This window comes from Humulus lupulus, chromosome X, assembly GCF_963169125.1.
Source record: "Humulus lupulus chromosome X, drHumLupu1.1, whole genome shotgun sequence".
NCBI lineage: Eukaryota > Viridiplantae > Streptophyta > Magnoliopsida > Rosales > Cannabaceae > Humulus > Humulus lupulus.
In genome coordinates this window covers 23,124,805-23,152,514 of record NC_084802.1, presented here as the reverse complement: position 1 = coordinate 23,152,514, position 27,710 = coordinate 23,124,805, and the positions used below count along the sequence as shown (strand labels likewise).

General features: G+C 38.6%; 2 protein-coding genes across 3 annotated transcripts; one reads left to right on the top strand and one right to left on the bottom strand.

The window, feature by feature from the left end:
* Positions 1–4,376: 4,376 nt before the first annotated feature.
* LOC133804138 (nucleoside diphosphate kinase 1) lies at positions 4,377–5,913 on the top strand. Its single transcript, XM_062242297.1, has 4 exons — positions 4,377–4,572; positions 4,921–4,969; positions 5,174–5,405; positions 5,605–5,913. The coding sequence occupies exons 1-4, from the start codon at positions 4,522–4,524 to the stop codon at positions 5,717–5,719; spliced, it is 447 nt and encodes a 148-aa protein (XP_062098281.1). The 5' UTR covers positions 4,377–4,521; the 3' UTR covers positions 5,720–5,913.
* A 1,204-nt stretch (positions 5,914–7,117) lies between these two features.
* LOC133804137 (uncharacterized) lies at positions 7,118–11,464 on the bottom strand. Of its 2 annotated transcripts, none has more exons than XM_062242295.1 (9): positions 10,917–11,464; positions 9,897–10,006; positions 9,595–9,663; positions 9,236–9,351; positions 9,053–9,107; positions 8,740–8,860; positions 8,290–8,337; positions 8,075–8,169; positions 7,118–7,780 (listed from the first exon to the last, which is right to left on the bottom strand). In XM_062242295.1, exons 1-9 carry the CDS (start codon positions 11,008–11,010, stop codon positions 7,679–7,681), a joined length of 810 nt encoding a protein of 269 aa, XP_062098279.1. In that variant the 5' UTR covers positions 11,011–11,464; the 3' UTR covers positions 7,118–7,678. The 2 variants fall into 2 exon arrangements, with proteins under 2 accessions (XP_062098279.1, XP_062098280.1); XM_062242296.1 differs by lacking the exon at positions 10,917–11,464 and adding an exon at positions 10,573–10,741.
* Positions 11,465–27,710: the final 16,246 nt, after the last annotated feature.

The window sequence follows — 27,710 nt, the reverse complement described above, 5'->3', positions numbered from 1 at the left end:
GTGAATAATTAATCTATAATCAAATAATAGATTTAAGCTCAATAACTATTAAGTTCCAGAATTAACCCTTAAGGGAACTAATATTTGATCCGTTAGGAAAGTATGGATTCCATTATTGTAGTTCATGTTCCCGACCATTCATGATATTAAATCTCCAAAACAAAAGTCATTAGCCTCATTATACTAAGAAACATTAACGAGTGAATCAAAAGATCCAATAAACACAAACATGAGTTTATGAATACTCAGGATTTAGACTGATCTACAAATGATAATCTATTATGATAAGAATCAAATCTTTATGTCAAACGGTAAGTTTATAAAGATAATTAATTCTTATCGGTCCAGTCATATATAATCTCTATTATATACAAAACCTTTACTAAAATGTCTATCCACATCAGTAATCTGAATCTATATCACTTGCATCATGTATACTTAGTAAATTGCACTAGTAACCATTCATCAAAGATTCATTACTTTAATATGTTACTGACTATTTTATTCATTATATATGATCTTAATTGTCGCGTACTAATACAAGATCATATTCTCATGAATGAATAAAAAAATTTCTTGATATTGTCATATAATTAATTCAAACAATAATTATAATATTCAAATATATATTAAGATTATTTTTCTATTTAATTCAATAAAATGTCTTTACATGCTTTTAAGACATTATTCCTAACAATCTCCCACTTGCCCTCAAAGTAAGTGAGACATCTTCCTTAATCTCATGTTGCACACATGACCCATGAACGACTTTGCAGGAAGTGTCTTGGTAACAACCAGGTTTTGTTCCAACGTTATCTTCATAACAGTCATATCACCTCGGTGTACAATCTCTCTAACTAGATGGTATTTCCTTTCTATGTGCTTTCTTCTCTTGTGGTTCTTGGTTCTTTGGAGTTAGCTACTGCTCCACTGTTGTCATAGTATAGGATTAGTGACTTATCCATATCTAGAACTACTTCTAGATTAGTGTAGAACTTTCTCAACCAAACCACCTCCTTAGTCGTTTCACAAGCCGTTATGTATTCGGCTTCCATGGTTGAATCCGCTATGTTGGATTGTTTAATACTCCTCCAGACCATAGCTCCTCCACCAAGAGTGAATACTGACCCAGACGTCGACTTATGACTGTCTTTGTCTTATTGGAAATCAGAATCAGTGTATTCAGTAGGGTTTAACTCACCCCTGAATATACAAGTGTTAGACCCAAAGATTGGAGAATGCATCCTAGGAGGCTAAGGAGAATGCATTCTAAGAGAGCTAAGGGGAGTGGTCCTAGGAGACCCCAAGGAGGATGTGGTCCTAGGAGACCCCAAGGGAGTGATCCTAGGAGAACCCAAGGATGAGGTCCGAGGAGAACTCAAGAAAGTGGTCTTAGGAGACCCCAAGGAGGATGTGGTCCTAGGAGACCCCAAGGGTGTGTTTGAGGTAAGCCTCCCAAGATTTCCTAAGTGTTGGCTCGAACGTGTCCAAGGTAAATAGCTAAGGAGGAGGAGTCCCATGCAAGTCAAGAATGGGGACTTAGATTTTGCCAAGGAGAGCCTACACAATGTCCGATCGGACATGCTTGGGAGATGCTAAAGGAGAATGCTTTGAACTTGTCCAAGGTAAGGTGCCAAGGAGGTTGCCTCGGACCACCTTGGTCCGAGGAGAAGCCAAGGAGATTGGTTCAAGGAGGAACATGGCATGCTAGAGGAGAGTGCCATGTTAGAGGAGAGAAGTGCATGTCCTACCACCATGCACGTTCAACCCACAAAAACATATCCTACCACCATGCATGTCTTACCACCATGCACGTCCGACCAACACTTGCACGAGTGGTCAGTAGGAGGTGGATCAACTAGCTAGAGGAGACTAAGTCAAGATTCCCAGAGACAGCTTCAACAACATACGCGGGAATCTCTCATTCTTCCCACAAATGGGGGGTTTGTTACATTTCGAATTTTGAATGTTTATTTGTAATATAAATATAAGATGAATAATAAAATATCCCTATCGTAAAGGGATATCAGTTGAGGATCCTAGGCCTATAAATAGAGAGCTTATGGGATGAGAGAGGGGTTCTGGAGCTGCTTCTTTCTAGAGAGAGAAAATTGGGACTATGTATTCTAGAGAGAGAAAATTGGGTCTATGTATTCTAGAGAGAGAAAGTGCTGATATTTGAGAGAACTCTTGTATTTTCACAATCTGTACTGAAGAAACTCAGTTGGCTCAGTCCATCTGATCTTGAGTATAGGTCTATAAATTACAACTCTAAGTGGATTAGGCTATTACCGACAATCGGGGCTGAACCACTATAAAAATCTCCTGTGTTATTTACTTTTCTTGTTTAAACCGTCTGTGTCGTTTTTATTTCTCTTGAAGGCTTGTCGTATTTGACGTTCTCACGTCGTTGGCTAAAAACGCAGTCAACAACAAGCATATAATCTCTCGTTCTCCTAAGATACTTGAGAATGTGCTCTACTGCAATCCAGGTTCTAAACCAGGATTTGATTGATAACGACTCACAATCCCTACTGCATAGCATATGTCAGGTCTAGTACACAACATGCCATACATTAGACTCCCAACTGCTAAAGCATAGGGATGCTTTCTCGTATCCTCTTCCTCCCGAGTTGTTTAGGACACTGTTCCTTGGAAAGAGTAATTCCATGTCTGGTCGGTAACTGACATTTTTTGGAATTCTCCATAGATAATCTTTAAAGCACATTATCGATATCTTGCCTCAAGAAGTGGTTAGCCTGAGAAAGTGCCAAGAGCTTGTTTTTCCCATCCCTTAGGATTTAGATTCCCAGAACATAGCTTGCCTCACCCAAATCTTTCATTTTGAACTTTTCAGCTAACCACTTCTTCACGTTTAACAATGTCTCTACATTATTGCCAATGGGGAGAATGTCATCCACGTAATTAACTAGGAAAACCACTACTTTTCCTTTGATATATTTGTTCACACATGCTTCATCGACATTCTATTTGAAGCCATATGTTTTAATTTTTCCATCAAATGTGATATTCCAAGATCTAGATGCTTGCTTTATTCCATAAATGGATTTCAGCAACTTACATACCTTTCGATCTTCCCCATTCTTGATGAACTCTTCTGGTTATACCATATAGATACTTTCATCAAGATAGTCATTCAGAAAAGCTGTCTTGACGTCCATTTTCCATATCTCATAGTCATAGGTGGAAAATATGGATAAGAGGATGCAAATAGATTTGAGCATGGCCATAAGAGAAAATGTTTCTTAATAATCAACACCTTCTCTCCGAGTGTAGCCTTTGGCTACTAGCCTTGTTTTGAAAGTCTCCACTTTCCCATCTACACCTCTTTTCTTCTTGTATATCCATTTGGACCCAATGGGCCTGACATCTTCAGGTAGATCTACAAGTTCCCAAACAAAATTGGAATGCACAGATTTCATTTCTTGGTTCATGGCTTCTTGTCATTTCTATTTTCAGGATCATCCATTGTTTCTTTAAAGGTTAATGGATCATCATTATTTGTATCAGAAACAAGGACATGTGCCTCATGTTCATAGCAAACAGGTTGTCTCACAATCCTCCCACTACTACGTTGCACCGGGGTTTCTTTTCCAGGAATAGTGGTTTCCTCGGTTTGTCGTTTATCATTTAATGATGAAGACGAAAGTGATGAAATCTTATCAGCTGCGAGTTCCCCCAAAACTACTTTGCTATGAGGTTTGTTATTATTATTCATATAGTCATGTTCAAGGAATGTCGCATTTGTTGAAACAAATACATTTTGGTCATTGGGACTATAGAAATAACTGCCTCTTGTTTCTGGAGCGTAGCCCACAAAAATGCACACTTTAGACATTGAATCAAGTTTGCCTAATTTAGGTCTAAGAACATGAGCAGGACAGCCACAAATGCGGAAATTGTGCAAATTATGTTTGTTTCCATTCCACAGTTCCAATGACATTTTGTTTATGGTCTTAGACGAGACTAGATTCAAAATGTAATTCACCATTTGAAGTGCATATCCCCAGAATGAGAGAGGATGTGAATAGTAGCTTAATATAGACCTGATCATGTCTAACAATGTCTTGTTTCTTCTTTCAGAAACACCATCTTGTTATAGTATTGCTAGTGCTATGAGTTGGCTTATAAGTCGAGGGTTATCTGTTATATCTAATTGGAAGGCTCGACTTAATATTTTTTTTTAATTTATCTTTTTCTCTATTAATCACTTTTTCTTCTTAAAAACAAAAAAGAAAAGTTTATGCGGCTGAGGTGTCCTGTCCTCAACGGCTCCACAGTCCCCACCATTTAAATAATATTAAAAATAATAAAGTGAAAATCCAACAGAATATTCGGAACAAACTCAACTAGGGTTAGGGTTTTCCTTTCCAGCAAGTGCACATATATAATAATAGAGTATAAATATATTTGTGTAAGCCTTCTTCTCTCACACTCATAACTAGCTCTCACCAAAAACTTCACTTCAGCTGCACAGTTTAGAGACTTTCGAAGAGAAAAATGGAGCAAACTTTCATAATGATCAAGCCTGATGGTGTGCAAAGAGGACTGGTATGTTTTCTATTTTTCAAATTTTGTTGTTTTCTGTTCTTGTTTTAGCTTCAGGTCGTTGATTCTCATATGGGTTTCTTAAGATTTCTCATATTTCTGTATATCTTGATGATTAGTACGGATCTGGTGTTTGGTTGGTAGGAAATTTTACCTTTTTGGTGGGGCCTGGGAAAAATGATTACTCGTTGTATCTGAATTGGGTTTTTGGTTAGTCTAGCAAAAATTGGTTTTTTTTATCAATAAATAAATAATTTATTAGTGAGATTTTGAGATTAGATTCACCAAGATTCGATTACTGTTTGCATAGCTAAAGGTCTAATAATTAATTTTCTCATGATTTTAACGTAGGTTGGTGAAATCATTAGCAGATTTGAGAAGAAGGGTTTCACTTTGAGAGGTAAGCTTTCTATATCATTACAGGGACTTTGCAAGTCTGTATATATAAATATATACTATATTTTACTTACAGTGTTTTCCCTCGATGAATCATTAAGTGGTTGTTCAAACTATTATATAGCTTAACATGAGAGATCATATTTGAGAATTGTAATTGTTGTCCATTACATATGCTAAAGTTGAGGGCTTAATTGATATGTTTTAGGTTTGAAGTTTATCACTGTTGAACGCGCTTTTGCCGAGAAGCACTATGCTGACCTCTCTGCCAAGCCCTTTTTTAATGGTTTGGTTGAGTACATTGTCTCGGGCCCTGTTGTGGCTATGGTCTGGGAGGGTAAGAATGTTGTAACCACTGGTAGGAAGATCATTGGAGCAACAAACCCTGCTGAGTCTGCCCCTGGAACCATTCGTGGTGACTTTGCTATTGACATTGGCAGGTAATTAGAGATCTTCAGACAAGTAATTATGTTTGCAATATAGTCTTTATATTGATTGTTATGGTTCCAATAATTGCAATGAAAATCTCAAGATTGTTTCAGAGTTTTAAGATCATACCATGATTACGGTTGGGGGGTTTCTAGCTTGTGTGGTTTTATTGGATTTTAAATTAACTGTATGAATATTCATTGGACTCAGGAATGTCATTCATGGAAGTGACTCTGCTGAGAATGGAAGGAAAGAGATTGCCCTATGGTTCCCTGAGGGCGTTGCCGAATGGCAGAGCAGCCTTCACTCATGGATCTATGAATAGACTCATCTTCTTGAGCTCTGATACTGAGATTATCTTTCTCTTCGTTGTTATGATGGTGACTTTTTATGAAGTTTTAGAGAGTTTTGTCTCCTGATTAAATTACTAGTCTTTGTATGTTTTACTTTGATGAATAATTCATCTGGATGTTGAGTGTACTAAGAACCTTCATAAACAAGTTTTCACATTGTGGGGAATCTTGTGTCTGGCTTCATTTTTACTCTTTGTTTCAAATTATTTGGTTGAGGTGAATATAACACATCTATTAAATCTAGACGATACCTATCTTTTTTTGATAACAAATATATTTAAAATATGGGAAAAAAAAAGTTACAAAAATACGCATAATCATATATACAAGTTTGTAAGTTTTAATTTTGTAAACAATATTTACAGTCTAAATAGAAATTGTGGCATTTTTCAAATTTTACGGAGTTATGTATAATTCACATGAAAGCTAGATATATTAGGCTGTGCCGGTTGCATTTTCCTGCATTTGTTCAAGTTTTGATGGGTATGTTAGGTTAGGAGGTAATAATTCCTTCTTATGTAAAAGATCATTTGAATGTATAATGAAATTTATTTACTCTGTAAAATTTTATTCTATTCTTACAATTTTTGTTTGATCTTTTATTTAGATGATATAAATATATATTTTTTAAATTTTTATAAAGGGTTGAATGAGTATTGTAAACAAGAAAAAAATTGAAATAATTTTGTATAGTTATAGCATGCATAAAAAATTTCCCAATATTTTACAGGTCTTTTATATCAAGCCAATTACACATAAAATTTGCACATTAAGCCAAATCAACTTGAATTGAATGGTTAATTACAAAATGTCTGTACAAATTTTATAGCAATCAAATTTTAAGTTTATATATTTTCGACATACTTGCCTCCACCGATTATTCTCTCTCTCAAAAAAAAAAGAACTCCATTGATTAGGAAAGGTCGGGTCGGTCTACACTGACTAGTGAGTACGATTGATTTTAACGTGGCTAATGACCAATACCGCCTCGACATCTCCATACACATAAATTCGAAACTAACACGACCAATAAATTGATCCATTTAATATGCTGGGCTTTTCCAGATTCGGTCACATTCAATTTGATCTTTTCTTTGCGTGAATCCCAAAATATTTGCTACTCACAATGATAACCTAAGGTCCTGAAAACTTCACAAATTCCCTAACCACCACCTCGATGACCTGAAAAAGCCTGACCAAATTCACACTCAACTCTTTTATCCACTTTTATACATTCCTTTACAGTAAGATTGATGCTGGTACTGAATCAAAAGGAAACTCGACAAAAAAAATTACATAATGTTTTATAGCTGTAAAACATGGTTTCCTTCAATGCCAACAATGAAAAGATGTTAAAAGCTGTGGTAGTGTATAGGGAATAGCATCAGAACCCTTCAAGTAGAAACATTTGAGATTAAAGATTCTCACAAATCTCAAACAAAACAACAGAGATATTTAAGTGTATGATTCTTCTACTCTATACCAAGAAGAAAAGCCAAAGGAATTCAATTTTCATCTCCTGTGGCCATTTTGATGGTTCAGTTATCAGCATCAGGACCAGACACACATGGCTTTCAACCATAGGAAAGGAACCTCTCTCTAATCACAAGTCAAAGCCAAAAAAACAAAACAGAAACACATTCCACATTCCCTATAAGTTGGTACTGCAATATTTTGCATAATTTGAAATGCCGTGGCAACAAATCCTCCCCCCGCCCTAAAACAGAAACTTTAAACCTTAATGAAATTTCACACCGGACTTTAGCCTTACAACTCAGGAAACTAAAAACCTTTTCCGAGAATCAATCAGAATAGGCTGACTAGCAGCCGGAGAAGTTGGAAAGCACCTTATCATGTACAAACACCATCTAGTTAGAAATATAAGTGTCACTGCCGAAGCCTGCCGTCTGTAAGACTTCGGAAAGATCAATCTATCGGGAAAGCAGGTTGTATGAGGGTAACTCTTCAAGTCGTGCTACGTCTTCATTCAGAAGTTCCTTTTCAAGCTGTCGACGTGTGGCTTTCATCACCGTCTGTCAAAAACAAAAGAAAACAGGTTAAGTATAGTTAGTTCAGTAAGCAAATCTATTCAACTTGAAGGCCTCTAGTGCATATACAAAGCAAGTCATCCATCTACAAAGCACAAGATGACTAGTATATCCTAAAAGACTTTTAAAATATACATGTCTCAATCTATTGCACAAAAGGGCACCCTCTGATATGAATCTACTCTAAAGGCATTATCTCCACAGTCAATGCATAACTTTGTGAGATGTATAGAAGAAGCAAGGACACCTAAACAAATTTTTTAATAAATGAGCACATACATTAAAATCCATATACGATGCACGCATTGTGAGCCATTGATGATCCATTAGCTTGAATGTGATGCAATATAGAAGGTCAAATGCCGAATCACTATCTGCCATAAGGAAAATAAATAGTTTCAGTTATGATCAGGTCTATGAGGTTGAGGATTTGATTCCAGCAGGCTAAATAAAATGACACAATGATAGTGGTGGTATAAAGCAGCTCAAATCACCTGCTAGAAACTTCAAGAAAGTTGCTCCAACCAGGGTTCTTGGTTTTACTGCAAAATTAAAAACTTCATTAGCTAATGAACAACTAACTGGAAACAAAGCCAACAGCGAATTCTAAACGATGCATATATAGTACATATATAGTACAGGACACTAGAATGAACAATATGAAATCAAGAGAATGTTACACTAATGAAAGGGGTGCAGATTTACTAATTCAAATTGACATGTGACAGATATTAGACAGACACATTCATTACAATTTCCAACTTGTCACCAGAAGCATTGCAATTTAATTACATTGCAAATAATGGCCACAAAACTAACATCACCGACAATAGAAATCTACATTTGCAATGGAAAGGAGCCAAGACGAAAATAATTGTAAAATTATGTCTTTTGAAACAAACGAAAAATTGTATAAGCATGTAAATTAAAGAATGAAATGAAACCTGCTTCAAGATCAAGCATCTGTATAAGCATGAATGTGATGTTCACACCAGCCACAGCAAATGGGTATTCCCAAACTGAGCGATCACCCTCTTGTTTCCGCAATAGATCCTGGAAGGATTTCTGCATTCAACGAATTGAAATTTTTAATGCAAGATTATAAAGGTACAATAGTACAATTTGAAATCCCAAACCAACTAGTATATCACACATGTAAACAAACAAGAAGTTCTGCATTAACTAAAACACATTGTATAAAGAGACTTTAATCATCAATAACTAAATAGGGGGAATAATGTACATAGAATAACATACCGGAAAATTCCTAGCAAAATACAATAAATTCTCCAAGGATATAAAACCACCACCCCTGTCAGAGAAAATTCAAATGTTGATAGTAAGCAAAAAATGAGCACAAAAAAATAATAATAGAGAGTTCAGAGGGCAGGTGATTAAATACTAGTAATACGTAAATAACCTTGGAAATACAGTACCTACCTAAAATCTGTTGATGGGTCCTTCCCTTGCCATCCCATTTCCTTCCATTGCTCGGATATTAAACCACGGAGCTCTTCCTCAGGATAGGCAGCGTTCCATAAAGCCTTTAAAGCTTCCTGCATCAAAGCAGACATTGCACACAGAAAGAATATAATTAATTCACCTTTCATAAGTACTGTATAATTGTATACACATAAATAAGCCATGTAAGAAAGACATTTAGATTTACCTTAAAAAAAATAAAGAGACATAGATCAAAAATCATGTAAATTGCACCCATCTCCAATTCAACCATGCACACTTCAACTTATATCATTTACACAAAGTAAACAAAAAAGAAACTACAGCTCAAGAGATACCTGATGCTCAGGGACTGAACTATCATAGGATACATCTATTCGGTTTTGTAGTCTTTGCAAGCATTCCTCCTATTGAAGAAAAGAAAAAAAAAATGAAACTACACACATAAATAAAGCAAGATACGAAACTCCAATAATTTGTCTTAAAAAATGAAATTTAATTTATTTTTTTAAAAATGACAAGTTTGGTTGTTTTTACGAAGAACAATCGCATCCAAAAATTACAAATCAAAGCATAATTCGTGACCGAAATCTTGAGTGGTTTGCATCGATAACAAATAGTAATTATAAATGAAAAATACCTGGACAGGGGTTAAGTCAAACGAAGGACGTGCATCACTTTCTCTTCTCTGAGCGCAAACACAAGATAGACCTCGACCAAGCCATGCAGCAGATCCTGCCACAACCTCAGCTGTACCAAATGAACCACCCACTAATAAAATCTCTATTTATTGGCATTATTGTAGATCAATACCAGCAAATTTCTGAGCTCAATTCATGAATTCGGCATTCTCAAATTCCAATCCAAGAGCAAATTAACTAAATGCAATTAAACTAGTGACTGACAACTATATCAAAACAGAACCTAAACACATGCTACTTATCTCGAGCTCAAAAGACTACTACAGTCAGGAATATTATATCACACGCACAGGAAAAAAGGCAAAGAAAATAAAAGAAACAAGCACAGGAGAAAAAACAAAAACCAACAACAGGAGAAAAAGAAAAAAAAAGCACAGGATCTTCGCAACCACGAACAATTTCTACATATACACGCAACATTTTCCACGAAGTTTTCCAACTTTTCTGGGGTATGGCGAGAAATCTCCAAATTCGCAGAGGGTTGCGAAGGATGATGAAGTTAACATTTAAATCATAGAATAAACTATTCCAACCGTTTAAATCAGAGAAAAAGCCACAAATTACATATTATAACAAATCAACAAATAATAAAGGTGAATAAACCAATTCACGCACTACAGCACATTAGGATATCAGAAAACATCATCATAACGATAACTTCTGAAATAATCCAAGCTACTCATGCACGTAAATCTTCTGAATTCGAGATCCAAACCCGGAAAGAAAATTATCCAGCAAATAAAATTAAGCTTTCAAAAAGTACTGTGGTATATGAGGGAAAGAGATAGAGTCAAAAATATATAAAAATAAAAATAAAATAGAAAAGGTGCTTTTATAGAGAAAATATAAAATGAAGGGATAAAAAAAGAGAGAAAATAATAACTGCAAAGGAATCGAAATTAAAGAACTGAAAAAAAGGAATAAATGAATAAAGAAAACAAAAATGGAAAGGTACCAACCAGAAGATGAATGGCAGGTGTTGCCTCGTTCCAGACCTTGAGAAATTCTTCTCACGGCCACAAATGAGCCACCACCACCTCCTCTCTCGTCCATAATACTTCTCAAATATTACACTACCGCCCTCCCTTCCCCCTCTCCCAAATCACAATCCTAACAATTTCATTCTCAACAATCCGATAAAGAAAGCAAAGAAGAAGAAAAAAACTCTCTCGAACGCGATTAACCGGAGCCGAGGAGAGACCAATCCAAGACGGTGAAATGCGGCGGCCGCGAAGACGATTCGAAATGGAGCAAGGAGCTATGCGGTTGTTGATCTTTACGAAAAATAAACAAACAAAAAAAATGAGCGGTTCTTGAAGGAAATGGGAGATAATCCGGTAAGAAAACGGTTAGGGTTTCTCCAAGATCTGAGCATCAAACTCCATTAGAAAGTCAGTTACGAAGCTTTTTTCGCTTTCTATTTCTCTCTCTCTCTCTCTCTCTCTCTCTCTCTTCTGTGCCAGTAGTAGTGGCGTTGGCGTCGTTTTGTTTATTTGGGGAGAGAGAAATAGAGAGCCAAATCGGAGATTACAAAAAGCTTTTTTTCTTTTTAAATTATTTTATTACAATACTTTTTCTAACAATTAATTAATTAATACAGTTAACTTTACCGTATTTTTCTTTGTCAATTTTATTTTATTTTTTAAACAGTAACGGGAAACAAAACGGAGGGGACGGAAAGGAGCGGCACTTCTTAAAAAAAAATCTAAAGCGGGAACGGAGATGATGTCTTTCCTTTTCTCGCTTTTCTCCTGAAAATTGTAAGGGTATTTTAGTCATTTCACAGAACATGTTTTCCTGTGACTGTGATATTAATTTGACAACGGTCAAAAGCAAACGTATGAAAATTAGTGTACGGTTATGATTGACCATGTAACGATTTTAATAATAGATTACTCATCTTAATTTTATTTAATGGGATGGATGAGTTTAATTTAAATTAAATGGCATGAATTCAAACAACATAAAATATATAAATTAAATGTCATGAAAAAGATCAGCTAACTACACTATATTTGGGGACTAAATTTGGTGAGAGAATATAAAGAAGGGAGATAATGATGAAGAATAGAGAAAATGGTAGTAATTTCTTCAAATGATTTGAAAGAAAGGATAGATGGTGTGTTTAATTATGACAAAGAATACAAAAAGGAAATGGTTTTCATTTTTTTCGTTTATTTAAATTAAAAAATAAGAGAATTAAATGTTTGGTTCTTACACTAATTTGAAATTGAGAATTGAGATAAATAATCAATTTTCATTAATTCGCCAATTATAAATTGCAAATTTATCATATTTTAAAAAAATAAAATTAAAACCTTAAACATATATTTATATTAACATTATTAACTTCTATGTTTGATATTGTCTATTTTTAAATTTGCCTAAATAATGTAGACATTAATTAAATATTTATCAATTTTTCATTATTTTTATTTAGAGATATTTACAGCAGAAGTACCAAGTTCGTCTCAAGCATAAAGATACATGAGCACATCTTTGACGTCAAATCATTGAGGTTGAAGAGGAAAAAAGAAAATAATTGCAGTTCGCCGCATACCTTGATCCCGACTTTGTAATCTGTCCAACTCCTTTGGACCCTAAGCTTAAAGTAATTATTGCCTACTATCCAGACGAACTCTCCTTCGAACTTATGGAGAGTTCTTCGAGCCAACCCTCTATACCATCATCCTAAAAAATCACCTCATTTGCTACTTCCAAGAGTAAATACTTCGAGGTTGACCACTATAAGAGCCACCTTACCACCACGAGACAGATTTCAGATATCATGTCTTGTCAAAGCTTGTCAAAGGCCTAAAGTTGTTCAGCAATCTATTATGTCGAGCTTCAGAGTCTAACGAAAGAAGTAGCTATGCTCCGGGAGAAGCCGACCCGAAAAGGAAACTCAAGTTCGCAGCCTGGAGTCGCGAACATATGTGAGTCGGGGCACTGCTGCCCTTAAAGGACTACTTCAGGAAATTTACCGATTAGATCGGTATCGCTCCCTTCCATCTCCAATCCAACTCCTACTGTAACGCCCTCCTAATCAAGGACCGTTACACTGTGTATTTTAAAAAGTGCTAGACTCGCTAAACGAGTCATTTGGCCATAACCGTGTAATTAAACGTGATTAATGGTTTAGGGTTAAAAACTTTGGTCAAAAGGGTACAATCGTTTTACTAAAACGTTTACTTCCACACATGGGATCCCAAACTAACATTTAAAAATGTTAATTACAATTAAAAAGTTACAACCAGCTGACCAAAGCAGCAAAATAAGGTTTGACCATAGTTCCTTTGAGAAATTCCGGCCGTGGTGGTCGAACAGCCGCATATGTACACATCGTCACCGAAGCTCTCCAACTCATGGATGGTCCCACTTCTTTTTCCCCTTACATGCACTACATTGCACCCGTGAGCCGAGGCTCAGCAAGAAAACTTAAACATGCTCATAAGCAGTTAGTAACACGTTACCAAACCATAATAAGCATGCCTAGCAGTAATAACCCTACTCATGCATGCATACCATTTATATAAATGATTACATCGTCATATGGAGCCAACTGCCCTAATTAAATGATTAATGTATCATACCGAGGCCCGTTGCCCAAAATACATGATTTATGAATCTTACTGGGACTCAGTGCCCTAGGATATGGGACTAATGAGTCACCCCGGGGCCCTTTGCCCTATCCTCCTATCATACCGGGGCCCAGCCCTAGTATACGGGACTGATAAGTCACCCCGGGGCCCATTGCTCTATCCTCTGTATAACCAACCTTGGAGCTGGCCCAACATACCTGGCGCTGAATTTTCCATGACCATTGGGTCGGACAAGCGTATGGTGCGCTCCTGATTAGGCCTAACCATATCGACCAGCGCTTAATGCGCTATTGTCGCCCTTGACTTATAAGTCAATGCTTTCGACCAGTGCTCAACGCGCTATTGTCGTTCTTGACTTACAAGTCAAGTCCGAGCCCCAGCCCTAGGATATGGGACTAATAAGTCACCCCGGGGCCCATTGCCCTATCTTCTATAGAACTAGCCTTGGAATTGGCCCTGCACACTGAATTTTCCACGGCCATTGAGTCAGACGAGCGTATGATGTGCTCCTTATTAGGCGTAACCATATCGACCAGTGCTCAACGCTATTGCCGCCCTTGACCTATAAATCAATGCTTTCGACTAGCGCTCAACGCGCTATTGCCATTCTTGATTATAAGTCAAGTCTTTTCAATCAGATAATGCAAACAAGCATATATCATAAAACAAATATCCAAATACAAAGCATTCAACATGCTTAATCAATAATCACAAGCATAATCATAATCATGCACATTTATAGGGGCTCATGCCCTATTCATATCCCTGATTAGCAACCGGACCAAGCCCTAATCACGTACATCACGTATTGGGTGTAGTTTTCTTACCTTAAGTCCAAGCACAGGTTAAGAATGAACGACCCTCGAGCACGATCCTAGTTCTGAGCCCCTATCGGTAACCTAGTCACAACCAAGTATAGAATCTCATCAATAATAAGCAAATAAAGGCTTCCGAGTCGAAACCTAGCCTCCGAGATGTCGAATTCTACTAAACCGAGTAGTAGGATCGATCCCAAGCCCTTAGGTTTGAGTTCCCACACTCAAAACCTCCTCAGAGCTCAAAAACCCCTTAAGCGTCACAGCCCAAACATTTGAGCCGCGCCCAGCCCCAAGTCAGAGAGCCCAAGGGCTCTTTTCTGAACACACGCATCGCGCCGTGCCCCTACAAGTGCTGCGGCTCAAATGGAGGTTTAGCACCTCCTTCTTCTTCTTGTTCATGAGAGTCGCGACTCGACATGAAAACTCAACTTTTCCTTTATTTTCTTCAAGCCAAAACCCACCAAAAACCTATCCAAACATAGCCAAATCCCAAAAGTAAAGTTCTCAATCAACTCATCAACCCAAAACCATCAAACCCAAGTTACAAACGAATCAAAAACTCATCAAAACCATAAAATCCAATCAAAGCTTAAGAAACTTAAATTCAGAAAGTTAAAGCTTCAATTACCTCTGATTAAGTTGTTTTCCAGCTAAATCCCCAGGCTATCAAGCTTCTAACCTTCCCTCAAATCGTTATGACTCTAACCTTGCTTGAATCTGAACTCTAAAACTCGAGTTTCCTTCAAAAACGCTAATGTTATCCCCAAAAATTGGAGATCGATGACGTGGAAATAAAGGTGACAGGTGGCAGTACATGGTCCGTAAAAGACACATTAAATAGTCAATAAATACATTGACTCCTCAGAGTTGTGATAAAGTGACCCGGTAGACTGATGAAGAATTTTGACTGCCTTAAGAAGTGTCATGACCGACCAGGCATGACCTTGTCCTACCAGTCACGAACTTGTCTACCCAGGAATGAACTTGTCCTACCAGTCACGAACTTGTCTACCCAGGAATGAACTTGTCCTACCAGTCACGAACTTGACTGCCCAGGCATGACTTTGCCTGCCCAGACATGACTTTGTCCGACCAGGCATGAACTTGGCCAATCGGACATGACCATGTCCGACCAGCTAAGGACATGTCTGCCCAGTCAAGTGCATGTCCTACCAGCTAAGTGCATGTCCTACCAGCTAAGTGCATGACTGCCCAGTCGAGTGCATGACTGCCCAGTCAAGAGCATAGCTGCCCAATAGAGGTATGGCCGACCAGAAGGTGATATTCACCAACCAGATAGAACAGACTACGTCAAGGTTCCCAGAAACGGCTTCAACAAGAATCGGTCTTGGCATACGCGAGAATCTCTCATTCTTCCCACAGATTTGGTGTTCTGTTACATTTTGAATATTTTTGTAATTTAAATGTAATAAATATAATAAAATATCCCGATTCTAGGGGATAGCAGATGTATGATCCTAAGCCTATAAATATATGGCTTATGGGATTAGAAAAGGGTTCTTCTTTGGAGACTTTTTGGGAGAAATTTTGGGTCTGAATTTTCTAGAGAGAGAAAGTGCTTGTATCTGAAAGAATTCTTGTAATCTGTACTGAAGAAACTCAGTTGGCTTAGTTCATCTAATCTTGAGTACAAATCTATAATCATAACTCTAAGTGGATTAGGCTATTACCAACACATTGGGGCTGAACCACTATAAAAATTACGTGTGTTATTTACTTTCTTTATAAGACCGTCTGTGTCGTTTTATTTCTCTTGAAGGTTTCATCGTTTTTGACGTTCTCACGTCGTTGGCCAAAAACGCGGTCAACAGCTAACGAGATGAAATGAGAGAACGGGAGAGAGAACGAGAGAGTTTTATGAGATATATGGTTATGAGAGGTTACTTCGAGTTCAAGTAACCTTAAGCTAATCCCAAGGCTCAGGGTAACCAAAACATCCCCGAGGGTAAAATGGTCAAAATCCCCAAAACTCCCTTCTAATCTCACTAACTCTGAATATATCCTCGAATATTTATTCCCATTACCCAATATCTCAGTAATGTACTAAATACCCAAAATACCGCTTGACTCACCTTGAGTCAAGTATTGGTCCCGTTGTGACTTTCCCGCTACTTGCTCCCTAGGATCGCCTCGTTCCGAGTAACCCAGATATATCCACATAATAATGTAGTCTCACACATATATGCACATATACTCCAAATATACCTGTAATGGGCCAAATTACGAAAGTTGTCATTCTGATGAGAAATGGGCCCACATGCATATTTAATACATCTAAACATGCATATCTAGTCATATTATAATATAACTCACGTAATCATATAATGATACACATATATATCACATAAACACATAATTTTCCATAATTTGTCATCCTGGCCCCCTAATCAAGGCCCTAAGCCTTATTAGGTAATTTGGGACGTTACACCTACCGAGTCCTAGCAGGGCTTAGGTCACTTTATCATGAAATGAAGTGGAAATGACCCTCCCTTTATGAAATTTTATACATTTTTTACCTGAAAAGCAACCCCACACTGGCCAAGGGTGGAGATGGATTCTACTACCTTTCGAGCTGGCCTCGAGAGAAGCAGTTGTTCGAGGACATTCCTAACCACCTCGCGAACTTCAAGACTCAATTATTTTGGACAAGTGGTCTCAACCCGTCCAAGTTCTACTCATTCCAACGTCCTCGTAAGTCTTATTTTTGCCCGTTTCGAGCTCAAAAAATTTATTTTTCTTAATCTCGGTCAGCTATATCTTTACTGTTATTTAGCAAATTATGATCACCCGAAGCCGACCTAGGAGATGAAGTATCGTTGAGAGGAAATCCTAAGGCTCCCATATGGTTGAAGGTCTCTTAATTCCTCCTCCACGGGGATAAGCTTCGTCAATGCGGCCTCCTTGGCAAAGGCGAGTCTACAGATGACGCTGGGACTCGAAAGCATTCGAGATGGGAAGACGTACCAATCTCCACCCCAAATCTTCTTCAAAGGAAAGAAAGAGTTCGAGAACTGTAACGTCCCATATTCGCTAATAAGGCTTAATGCCTCAATTAGTGTGCCGGGAGGGGATAAATGGATCAATACGTGAATTTAATTGAATGTATGTGTGATTATGTGGCACATATGAATTATATTGTGATATGAATACTTATGCATTTTATGTGTATTAAATATGCATGTGGGCCTGTTTCCGTTAATAAGGGCATTTTTGTAATTTTGACTCGTTGATGGTATATTTATAATTATGTGTGTTATGTGATTAAGACCACATTATTATGTGGATATATTTGCGATAGTCGACACGAAGCGATCCTAGTGAGTGAGTTAGCAGAAAAGTCACAATAGGATCAAATACCCGGCTCAGGGTGAGCCTAGGGGTATTTTAGTAATCTGGTATGTAGTCGGGATTTATCGGGTGATGGGTAGTTATATTATTTTGGTACGTTGGGGTTAATTAGGAATTTATAGTGTTAATTGAGGTTTAGTGGGAAGTGGTGGCAAAATGACTGAATGGCCCTTCGAGGTTACCTTGAAGGTTAAGAGTGTGTAGAAGCAAATTGGTCATTTGACCACATAATTAGAGTAAGGGGCAACCATTTGCTGAGGGTTTAGTCATTCAAGCAAAGACACTCTGCTCACATTCCCTCTCTCTCTCTTGAAGTATTGGGAAGCTTTTGAATTTTTGAAGAGAATTGGCCTAGGAATCTAAGGAGCTAAAGCTAGGATTGAGATTAAGAGGAAGCTTGAAGTCGTAATCTCAGTTAAGGTAAGATTTATGCTCTGGTTTTTTAGGGAATTCTGTTATGGTTTAAGTTTTTGGTTGAGTTTTAAACTCTAGCTTTGGTTTTTGAGTTTTGGTAAGGGTGTGGTTTAGCTTTTGGGGTAGTTGTGTTGCTTATGTTGTGTTATTGAGAGTCCTACACACAATTGGGACTTTGGTATAACTTTGGATTGGGTTTGGAGAGATTTTGGCTCGGGGAAAATGTAGGAAAAACCCAGAATATCTGGGCTCGCGGGGTCGCACCGCAACGCTGTTCTTAGAGCGTCGTGGCCCGCATAAACTTAGGGGCTAAGGGTGGTTCTCTGAATCGCCTTAGTGCCATGGCGTTGGGTGGGCTGCACTCCGACGCGTGTTTAGGGAAGTAAGGGAATTTCTCTCTGACTTGGAGGGGATCGCGACGCTTGTGTGGGGCATCGCAGCTCAAATTGGGGATTTTGGCCGGATGGGGTTTTTAAGCACGGGAACTTAAACCTAAAGGCCCAGGAAGGATTCTACTACCTGGTTTAGTAGAATTTGAGGTCTCAGAGGCTAGGAATTCATCCTAAAGTTTTTAATTAGTTAGTTCTTGATGATTACTCGTTATTGTGTTGTGGCTAGGTTATACCGTTAGGGCTCGGGAGTAAGGATCACGCACGGGATCGCCATACGCTATCTACTCGGGACTCGAGGTAAGAAAACTGCACCCTAGTTGTAATTAGGGCTCAGACCTTTGTTAATGAATATGACTATAATTATGCTTGTGATTACTTGATTAGACATGCTTGTAGACGTTGTATCTGATTGCATGTTAGGCAAGTTGTATGTTGATTATACCTTGTCTTAAAGCTCGGCCTAAGAGAGCCTGGGTCAGCGATACGCGTGCGGAACATAGAATGTTTTGCTAGGGCAACCTGGGAGTGCAATATGCACTTGTCTAGCCTGAACGCCACCTTAATAATTAGAAGTGCAGTCTGCACTTATCTAACTCATTGGTTGTTTAAATTGGACTATGTATTTAATTTAGCAGGGTTGTTACTGCTAAACTTGTTATTTATATTATGTTGCTTATTTGAATCTATTGATTTAAGTTTTCTTGCTGAGCCTTGACTCACAGGTGCTGTGTGGTGCATGTAAGGGAAAAGGAAAGCTGGACCAACCATGAGTTGGAGAGCTTTAGGGGCGGCGTGTACATTTGTAGCTGCTCGATCGCCATGGCCGAGGATTCAAAAGGGACTAGAGTCAAACCCTAATTTTTCCACTTAGACCGGCTTGCATTGTAATTACCTTTGGAGTTGAAAATGCCTTGTAATTATTTATTTTGGGATCCCATGTGCAAACTTAAACTTTTTAATGAAAGTAATTGAACAAAACTTTTAAACCCTAATTTGTTAATTATTCTTAGTTACACGTTTATATCCAAATGACTTGATTAGCAAGTCCAACTGTGACACCCTGGATAACCAAGGTCACTACACTGTGTGTTTATAAAGGCGCAAGACTTGCAAATCAAGTCATATAGTTGAAAATGTGACCCTAAAGTTATAAATCAGTTAGAGTTTAAAGATTTTGGCCAAAAACAGGAAATTTCTCATTAAATAAACGCTTAATACATGGGATCCCAAAACAGGTTTTAAGGGACAGTTTACAAAAGTTTCGAGTTTATGTACAATCACAAGCCACTCTAATGGCAAAATAGGCACTTTAGGTTCTGTTGTCCCTGTATTAATCCTCAGTCGTGGCGGGCGATCAGCTGACTATGTACATTCAGCACCAGAGCTCTCCAACTCAAGATTGGTCCACCTAGCCCTTGCCTTTACCTGCACCACGTAGCACTCGTGAGCCAAGGCCCAGTAAGAAAACCATAATGCATAGCATAAGCGACAATTAACAGTCAGATAATTCATTGATCACCAAATAGATACTCAACAAGTCACATTGCTCACATAATCAACGATATCAATCTACAAACCAATAATCAATCATCCAAATAATAAACATGTCATAATCATTAGATTCATAACAATAAACATATAACACAATATCCTGGGTCGACGCTGTAATGCCCTGAATTTCCTAATAAGGTTTAGGACCTTGATTAGGAGGCCGGGAGGGCCATAATTGATTTATTGTGTTGTTAAATGATAATATGCATGTTTAGGTCTATGCATATTAAATATGCATGTGAACTCATTTTTGAGTAATTGGGTGATTTTCATATTTTGGCCATTTCAGGCATATTTGGCATATATGTGATGTGTGTGTGGTACTTTATTATTGTTTGGTTATGCTAGGGTTACTCAGCACAAGACGATCCTAGGAGGTAAGCTAGTGGGAAAGTCACAACGGGATTTATTCTTGACTCAGAGTAAGTCAAGGGGTATTTAGAGTATTACCGGGTTATTGGGTAATGGGAATTAATATTTGGTGACAAATTAGGAGTTAGTAAGATCAGGGGGAAATTCTGGAGGTTTTGACTATTTTGTCCCCAGGAGTGTTTTCGGGACCCCGAGCGTTAGGATTTGGTTGACGCTACTTAAGCTTGAAGTAACATTTTAAAAGAATAAAAGAACGGTCTGTACGTTCTCTCTCCCTCAAAGTTCCATTTTCGTCTCCCGATCGTATTTTCGAAGATAACTTGAGTTCTAGGACTTGGACTCAAGCGAGGATCGAGGCATAGCGATTCTAGGGAAGATTAGAAGCTTATTAGCCGAAGGATTTAGTTGGAAACAACTCAATTGGAGGTAATACAAGTTTTAAGTTTTAAGTTTTTAAAGTTTTTAAGCTTGAATTGGACTTTGTGTTTTGATGAGTTTTTGTTAGATTTGAAGCTTGGGTTTTATGGGTTTTGGATCATGGGGAGGTTTGGGAACTTTGATTTTTGGATTTTGGGGTGTTTAGGTATGTTTTTGGGAGATTTTAAAAGGTTGAAAATGGAGAAATATGGCTGGCCCAAAGTTGGGCCGCGGCCCTAGCTCGAAGAAGCAGGAGGAGGGCTTTGACCTTGCTGGGCGCCGCGGCCCTGGGTATAGGGCACCGCAGCCCTTGCTCCTGGTGAGGCTGAGGGCTGCGGCTCAAGGTGCTAGGGCCGCAGCCCTTGGGCAGGTTTAAGCCTGTTTGAGTGTTTTGACCTCGGGAACTTGGTTTTAGGCCTCGGGATCATTCCTACTACCCGGATTGGTGGGGTTTGATGTCTTGGAGGCTAGGTTTTGGTTCCGGGATTGGTTTTAGAACTTGAACTCATTGGATCACCATTTATGGTTGTGACTAGGTTATCACTAGAGGCTTGGAATTGGGATCGTGCTTGTGGCTCGTTTGTTGGTAACTTGTGCTTGGGCCAAAGGTAAGAAAACTGCACCCCATATGTGACATGCATGGTTATTCTTGATGCATGTTGGATGCTTAAATGTAAACATTGATAGCATATTGAATGCTTAGCAATCTTGCTCATTTGCATATGGTTATTATTGAGGCATGCTGGATGATTAAGTGTGATGCATGTGATGCACGAGAAACATGTGATTAGGGCATGCCATGAATATTGACTGTGAGATTGATTAGAGCTTGAGTCTCTGTGTTTGTACATGATCATAATTGTGCTAGCAACTGTTAAGTAAGCATGTTGAATGCCCCACGTTTGAATATTCGACATATGACATATGTTTGGTAGCATTGCTTACTTGTGCATGGCATTGACTAATTAGTCAGAATTGGCAAAGGTGTCAGTATCAACTGTGAAGTTGTGACTCATTAGTCAGGTTCGACAGTGGTACTGGGCACTGGTCACACAGTGCTGACTCATAAGTCAGGACGGCCTTAGCATGTTCAACGCAAGCCAATAAAGATTAGATCTAATCGACATCTGCATTAAATGACTCAGAAGAGCGTTAATGCCGGACCGACCTCAAGTTCGATGAAAACTAAAAGCGCTTGTGTGACTTACCCATCAGTCACTCATCTGTTTAAGCTAATGACTACCCATTAGTCACACATCTATTTAAGCTAGTGACTACCCAGCAGTCACTCAACTGTTTAAGCTGGTGACTTACCCAGCAGTCACTCATCTGTTAAGTTAGAGACTTACCCATCAGTCTTTCATCTGTTTAAGCTAATGACTTACCCAGCAGTCACTCAACTGTTTAAGCTGGTGACTTACCCAGCAGTCACTCAACTGTTTAAGCTGGTGACTTACCCAGCAGTCACTCAACTGTTTAAGCCAGTGACTTAACCAGCAGTCACTCATCTGCTCAAGCTAGTGACTTAACCAGTAGTCACTCATCTGTTTAAATTAGTGACTTGCTTGTCAGTCACTCATTATGGTTTACCAGAACTCCAAGTAGTATTCACTCATCTATTCAGAGCTATGAGTTCTGTATGATCATTCTGATCATCATTTGCATGGCTTTGGGTACTGAGCCCTGTAGTGACTTACTTGTTGGTCACTCAGTATGGTTTACCAGAACCTCAAGTGTTAAAACACTCATATGATTAGAATTGACTTGATAGTCATCCAATTAGGAAGGCAGGATTTCTTATCCTCGATTCCCCAGCATTGTTTGAACTTATTTGCATGCTTAAATAAAGCTATGTTGCTAGGCATGCCAGATATGATTTGATCTCATGATATGATTGTTCATGAGCATATTGAGTTTTCTTGTTGGGCTTCGGCTCACGGGTGCTATGTGGTGCAGGTAAAGGCAAAAGAAAGCTGGACTATCCTTGAGTTGGAGAGCTTAGGTGACGATGTGTACATATGCAGCTGCTCGACCGACACGGCTGAGGTTTGAAGGAGAGGAACTAGGGTTAAACCCTATTTTGCCGCTTAGATCAGCTAGTTGTAAATATTTTGTTGTAATAAACCTTTAAATTATATTTTTGGGATCCCAATGTATATAATAACGTTCTAGTGAAATGTTAAATCTTAACCGAAATTTTTAATCCCTAAACCGCTAATCATACTTAGTTACACGTTTATGGCCAAATGACTCGATTAGCGAGTTTAGCACTGTTTGCATCGTAACGGTCCCTGAAATTTAGGGCGTTGCAATTTGGTATCAGAGCCTGTCAAGGTTTATGGGTTCCTGAAGACAAGCTGGGCATGTACACTCGTTACTGAAGATAGCTTCACTCAGGGAATGGTAACTATTTCTGTAGTTATGTGCTTAACTGCTTAAATAGAATGTAGATGCTTTACCTACACATTGTATTAGGGAGCATGAGATTCTGATAGAGCATGACTCTTGACTATATGATTATATGCTCCGTGATTATGTATATGAATGTGATCATATGATTACCTGCTCCATGAATATATAATTGTGATATCTGCATGCTGTAGTTGAAGGCATGGTGTGAATGTTTGAAGAGCATGGATTATGATTAATGTATGAATACCGTGGGCATGTTTTTGGCACTGCAAGTGGTTTGTGCATGTGGTGTGGTAAGATTGTTCCCGTGGGGAAAAACTCTTGATATGCTCATCATGATTAATGGGTAAAGTTATTTACTGTAGATGTATAGCCAATGCAGATAATGAGGCCTGGTGGTGGTTATACAGAGTAGGGCTGAGCATTGGGCGGGTTGGTCGGGTTACAAGGCATTTTTACCCGTCCAATGTCATAATCGGGTTGGCAAAAGTGACCCGTAACTTGCCCAATTAAGAAATTTTTTTTTTTAACCCGTCCAATAATTTGGGCGAGTTGGTCGGGTTAACCCGCCCAAACCGAAATTGTATTTTTTTTTGGGCAGGTTGGTCGGGTCAACCCGCCCAAACAAAAGTGGTATTTTTTTTTTTTTTTACATTTTTTACATTGTTTTCTTTTAAATACTAGTACTAATAGTGTGAAGTTTATCTTTTTAAGCTTAAAACAATATTTTAAATTATAGTAAAAAAATTAAAACAAAACTTAATTAATTTATATATTTATTTGAATATATTAAAAATAACAAATTGATAATAAATGCTTAATTGGGCGGGTTGGGTTATATTGGGCGGGTTGGATTATATTTTCAACCTGCCCAATGTAACAATTGGGCGGTTTAAATTTATTCGGTTTATTCGGGTTGCGTTTTTTGGCGGTTTTTTCGAGTTGGGCGGGTTGTAAAATTTTTTGCACAGCCCTAATACAGAGGCTGGGAGTTTCAGCCAGGGGTTGAGTTCTTCATCTTCCCCATCGAGTTTTCAACAGATGATCACAGATTTGCAATCAAGATTGTAGAGGCATGAGGAAGAGATCATGTGTCTGAAGCAACAGCGGAGTCTGTTGGGGAGCACTTCTTCCTTAGTTATGCCAGGAGTGGCATCAGCTTTGGCTTAGCCTAGGATTAAGAACAGACGGGAATTTCTCTGTGGAAGATTCCAGGAATATTACCCTCTAGTCTTTGAGGGAGGCCTAGATCCATTCGGAGCTGAGCAATGGATGGCCATGATGAGTTCCATTCTTGACAGTATGGGGCTGGTAGGCCATGATAGGGTGGCATGTGCGACATATGTACTGCGGGATGGAGACTAGTTCCTCAGGGGTGGCAGGTTAGTTTTCTAGTTCTGATTTCTAAGTTATGATGATTGGTTTTGGTGCCATGCTGTTCCTTTGTTTGTTGCATATATAGAAGCATAAGGATGGCATGTAGATCACATGGTCATGTTGTGATGGGAAGATGATACTATATTGGTGACTTAAGAAATAAGTGGGGTGGTGATAAAAAAAAAACTCCTCAGTGGTTGGGATAAAGCTGGTTATGACTGGCTTTGGTTTGATCTAGGATATGGATAAGTTAAGTAAGTGTGGGGCAATTTTAAATGGCAAGGAAATAATAGTATTTCTTGGGCTTGAGAGTGGAAAGCCTTGTGGCAGTTGGCACTGTGCATGGATTTGGTATGCTGATGACATCTGTATTGAGAGCTAGAGTTTTATTGCAGGGATATGCATAAAACTCTTAGCTAGTGTGGTGGATACCACTTAGATTGTGCCAGCGGAGTCAGGACAGGCTGGGCTAGTCTGTGAGTTCCTGGATGTGTTTCCAGGGGATTTGTCAGGGTTCCTTTATGTGAAAAAGATAGAATGGTGATTGGATTAGTGCCAGGGATGGAATTAGATTTAAGCACTGTATTGAATAGCTCAGCAGAGTTGTAAGAATTAAAGGTTCAGCTAGTGAGTAAGGTGGAATTCTCTAAGGTGGATCTTAGATCTGGTTAGGACCAGTTAGAGATCAGGGAGAAAGTTATTTAAAAGAATGTGTTTGTATTAGATAAGAGCACTGGGAGTGCTAAGTGTATCTTGAGAATTTGTCTAAAGCCAAGTGTTTATGAATCAGATGAACAGAGCATTCAAAGGATTATTTGAATGGGATTTGTGATTGTCTTGGACGATGGTATTGTGGTATTTTCTCTGTGGAGATTTTCCATGGTCAAGGAACGCCTTAGGGGCAGGAGTTTCCTTGGACGGACAGGATATTACATGTACTTTAGGAAAGAGTTCTAAGTCTTCTTGCAGATCAGAATCAGTTAGTAAGTGGTTATGACACCTCAGTGACACAAAGAAAAAGATTGCTTATGCGCCATGTTGGTTAAATGATCTGACCAGAACTAGAGTAGAGTTTCTGGTGAGGTGGTCAGTTTTATGTTTGAGATTATTATTTTGGAAAGGATAAAAAAAGAAGATGACTAAGTGAACCACAGATAGGAAAAATTGAGTGGGAAGTCTTGGCTTGATTAGCTAAGGGTTTTGCAGTATCAGGTATGGGCTTATTGTGGTGCAAGGATCGGACTTGGGATCCGATGGACACTAAGATTAATTGGGAGATTATGGATGAATCTCATGTTACTCTTTTAATTTCTTCGTTCAGGCATCATGGGAATGTGACAGGATATGAAAGCTTTATAGTGATGGTTTGAGATGGAGAAAGGTGTAATGTATATGTGGTAAAGTTCTTAGCCTGTTAACAGGCAAGTCAGAGTATCGGAAATTGGAGAGGCCATTGTAGCCTTTGAGTATTTGATAATGGAAATAAGATAGCATCGCGATGGGTTTTGCGGTGGGATTGCCCAGGTTAGTGGGCCAGTATGAGTTGGCATTGAGATTGTGGACCAATGTTTTAAGTGAGGTTATTTTTGTCAGCAAGGACGAATAACACAGCTGATCAGTACTCAGATCTCTTTGAGAGAGGAAGAGAGTTATCCAGTGTTGAAAAGGTACCTTATGAAATAAGGTATGGTAGAGCGTGTTCGTCACCCATTCATTGGAATGAGATGGGTGAGATGTTATATCTGGATCATGAGATGGTTCAAGGGACCATTGAGACTATTAGAGGTTGGAGCTTCGATGACAAACCATCTCGAGCCCTAAAAATAACATTCCCTGAAACTGACCTAGCGCCTAGGCGCTGCCAACTAGCATTGGGGCGCTGCCCCAGAAACAGAGAGGGCCATTCTCTGCCCTGCATAGCGCTGGGGCACTAGGACTGGCGCTGGGGCGCCAGCTTTAGACCAGCAACCCCTCTGATTTTCCCTCCTTGCGATTCCCCTTGAAACCAACCTTCCAAACCAATCACAAACCTTACCAAAACACCCAATTCAACCCCTAAACTTCATCTACATCATACCCTCATCAAAACCCAATCAATCTTACACAAAAACTCCCATTGATTCCAACTATCCACATCAAAATCTATAGGCTGAAAACTAAAAGAAAAATAGAGCAATACTTGGAATTCATGGACAATTTCTTACCTCAAGCTGGTTTTGAATCCTCCTCAATAGATGAACTAAGTCTATAACCTACAAGCTTTGATTTCCTAGCTTGATTCTTCAATTTGGGAGCAAAAACTTCAAAGGAGGATAGAGGGAGGGTGTTGACTGCGTTTTTAGCCAACGACGTGAGAACGTCAATAACGGCAAGCCTTCAAGAGAATGTAAACGACAACAGACAGTTTTAATAAAGAAAATAAAGAACACACAAGATTTTTATAGTGGTTCAGCCCCGATTGTCGGTAATAGCCTAATCCACTTAGAGTTGTGATTTATAGATCTGTACCCAAGATCAGATGGACTGAGCCAACTGAGTTTCTTCAGTACAGATTGCAAAAATACAAGAGTTCTCTCAAATATCAGTACTTTCTCTCTTTAGAATACTTAGACCCAAATTTTCTCTCTCTAGAAAGAAGAAGCAGAGGAAGCCCCCCTCTCATCCCATAAGCCCCCTATTTATAGGCTTAGGGTCATACAACTGATATCCCTTAGAACCGGGATATTTTATTATATTTATAATATTTAAATTACAAAGAAACATTCAAAATTCAAAATGTAACAAACCCCCTATTTGTGGGAAGAATGAGAGATTCCCGGGTGCCTAGACCAATTCTTGACGTAGTCTCACATGCATGTTGGTTACTCCTTCAAGCTTTCCTTGGTTCAAAGTGATGTATGCATGGCTCTCCTCGAACCAAAGCCATGCGTGCTTGGCTCTCCTCGGACCAAGGTGGTCCGAGACAACCCCCTTGGCCTTTCACCTCGGGTAAGCCCGAGCCTACCTCCTCCAATTAAGGTCCGATAGGA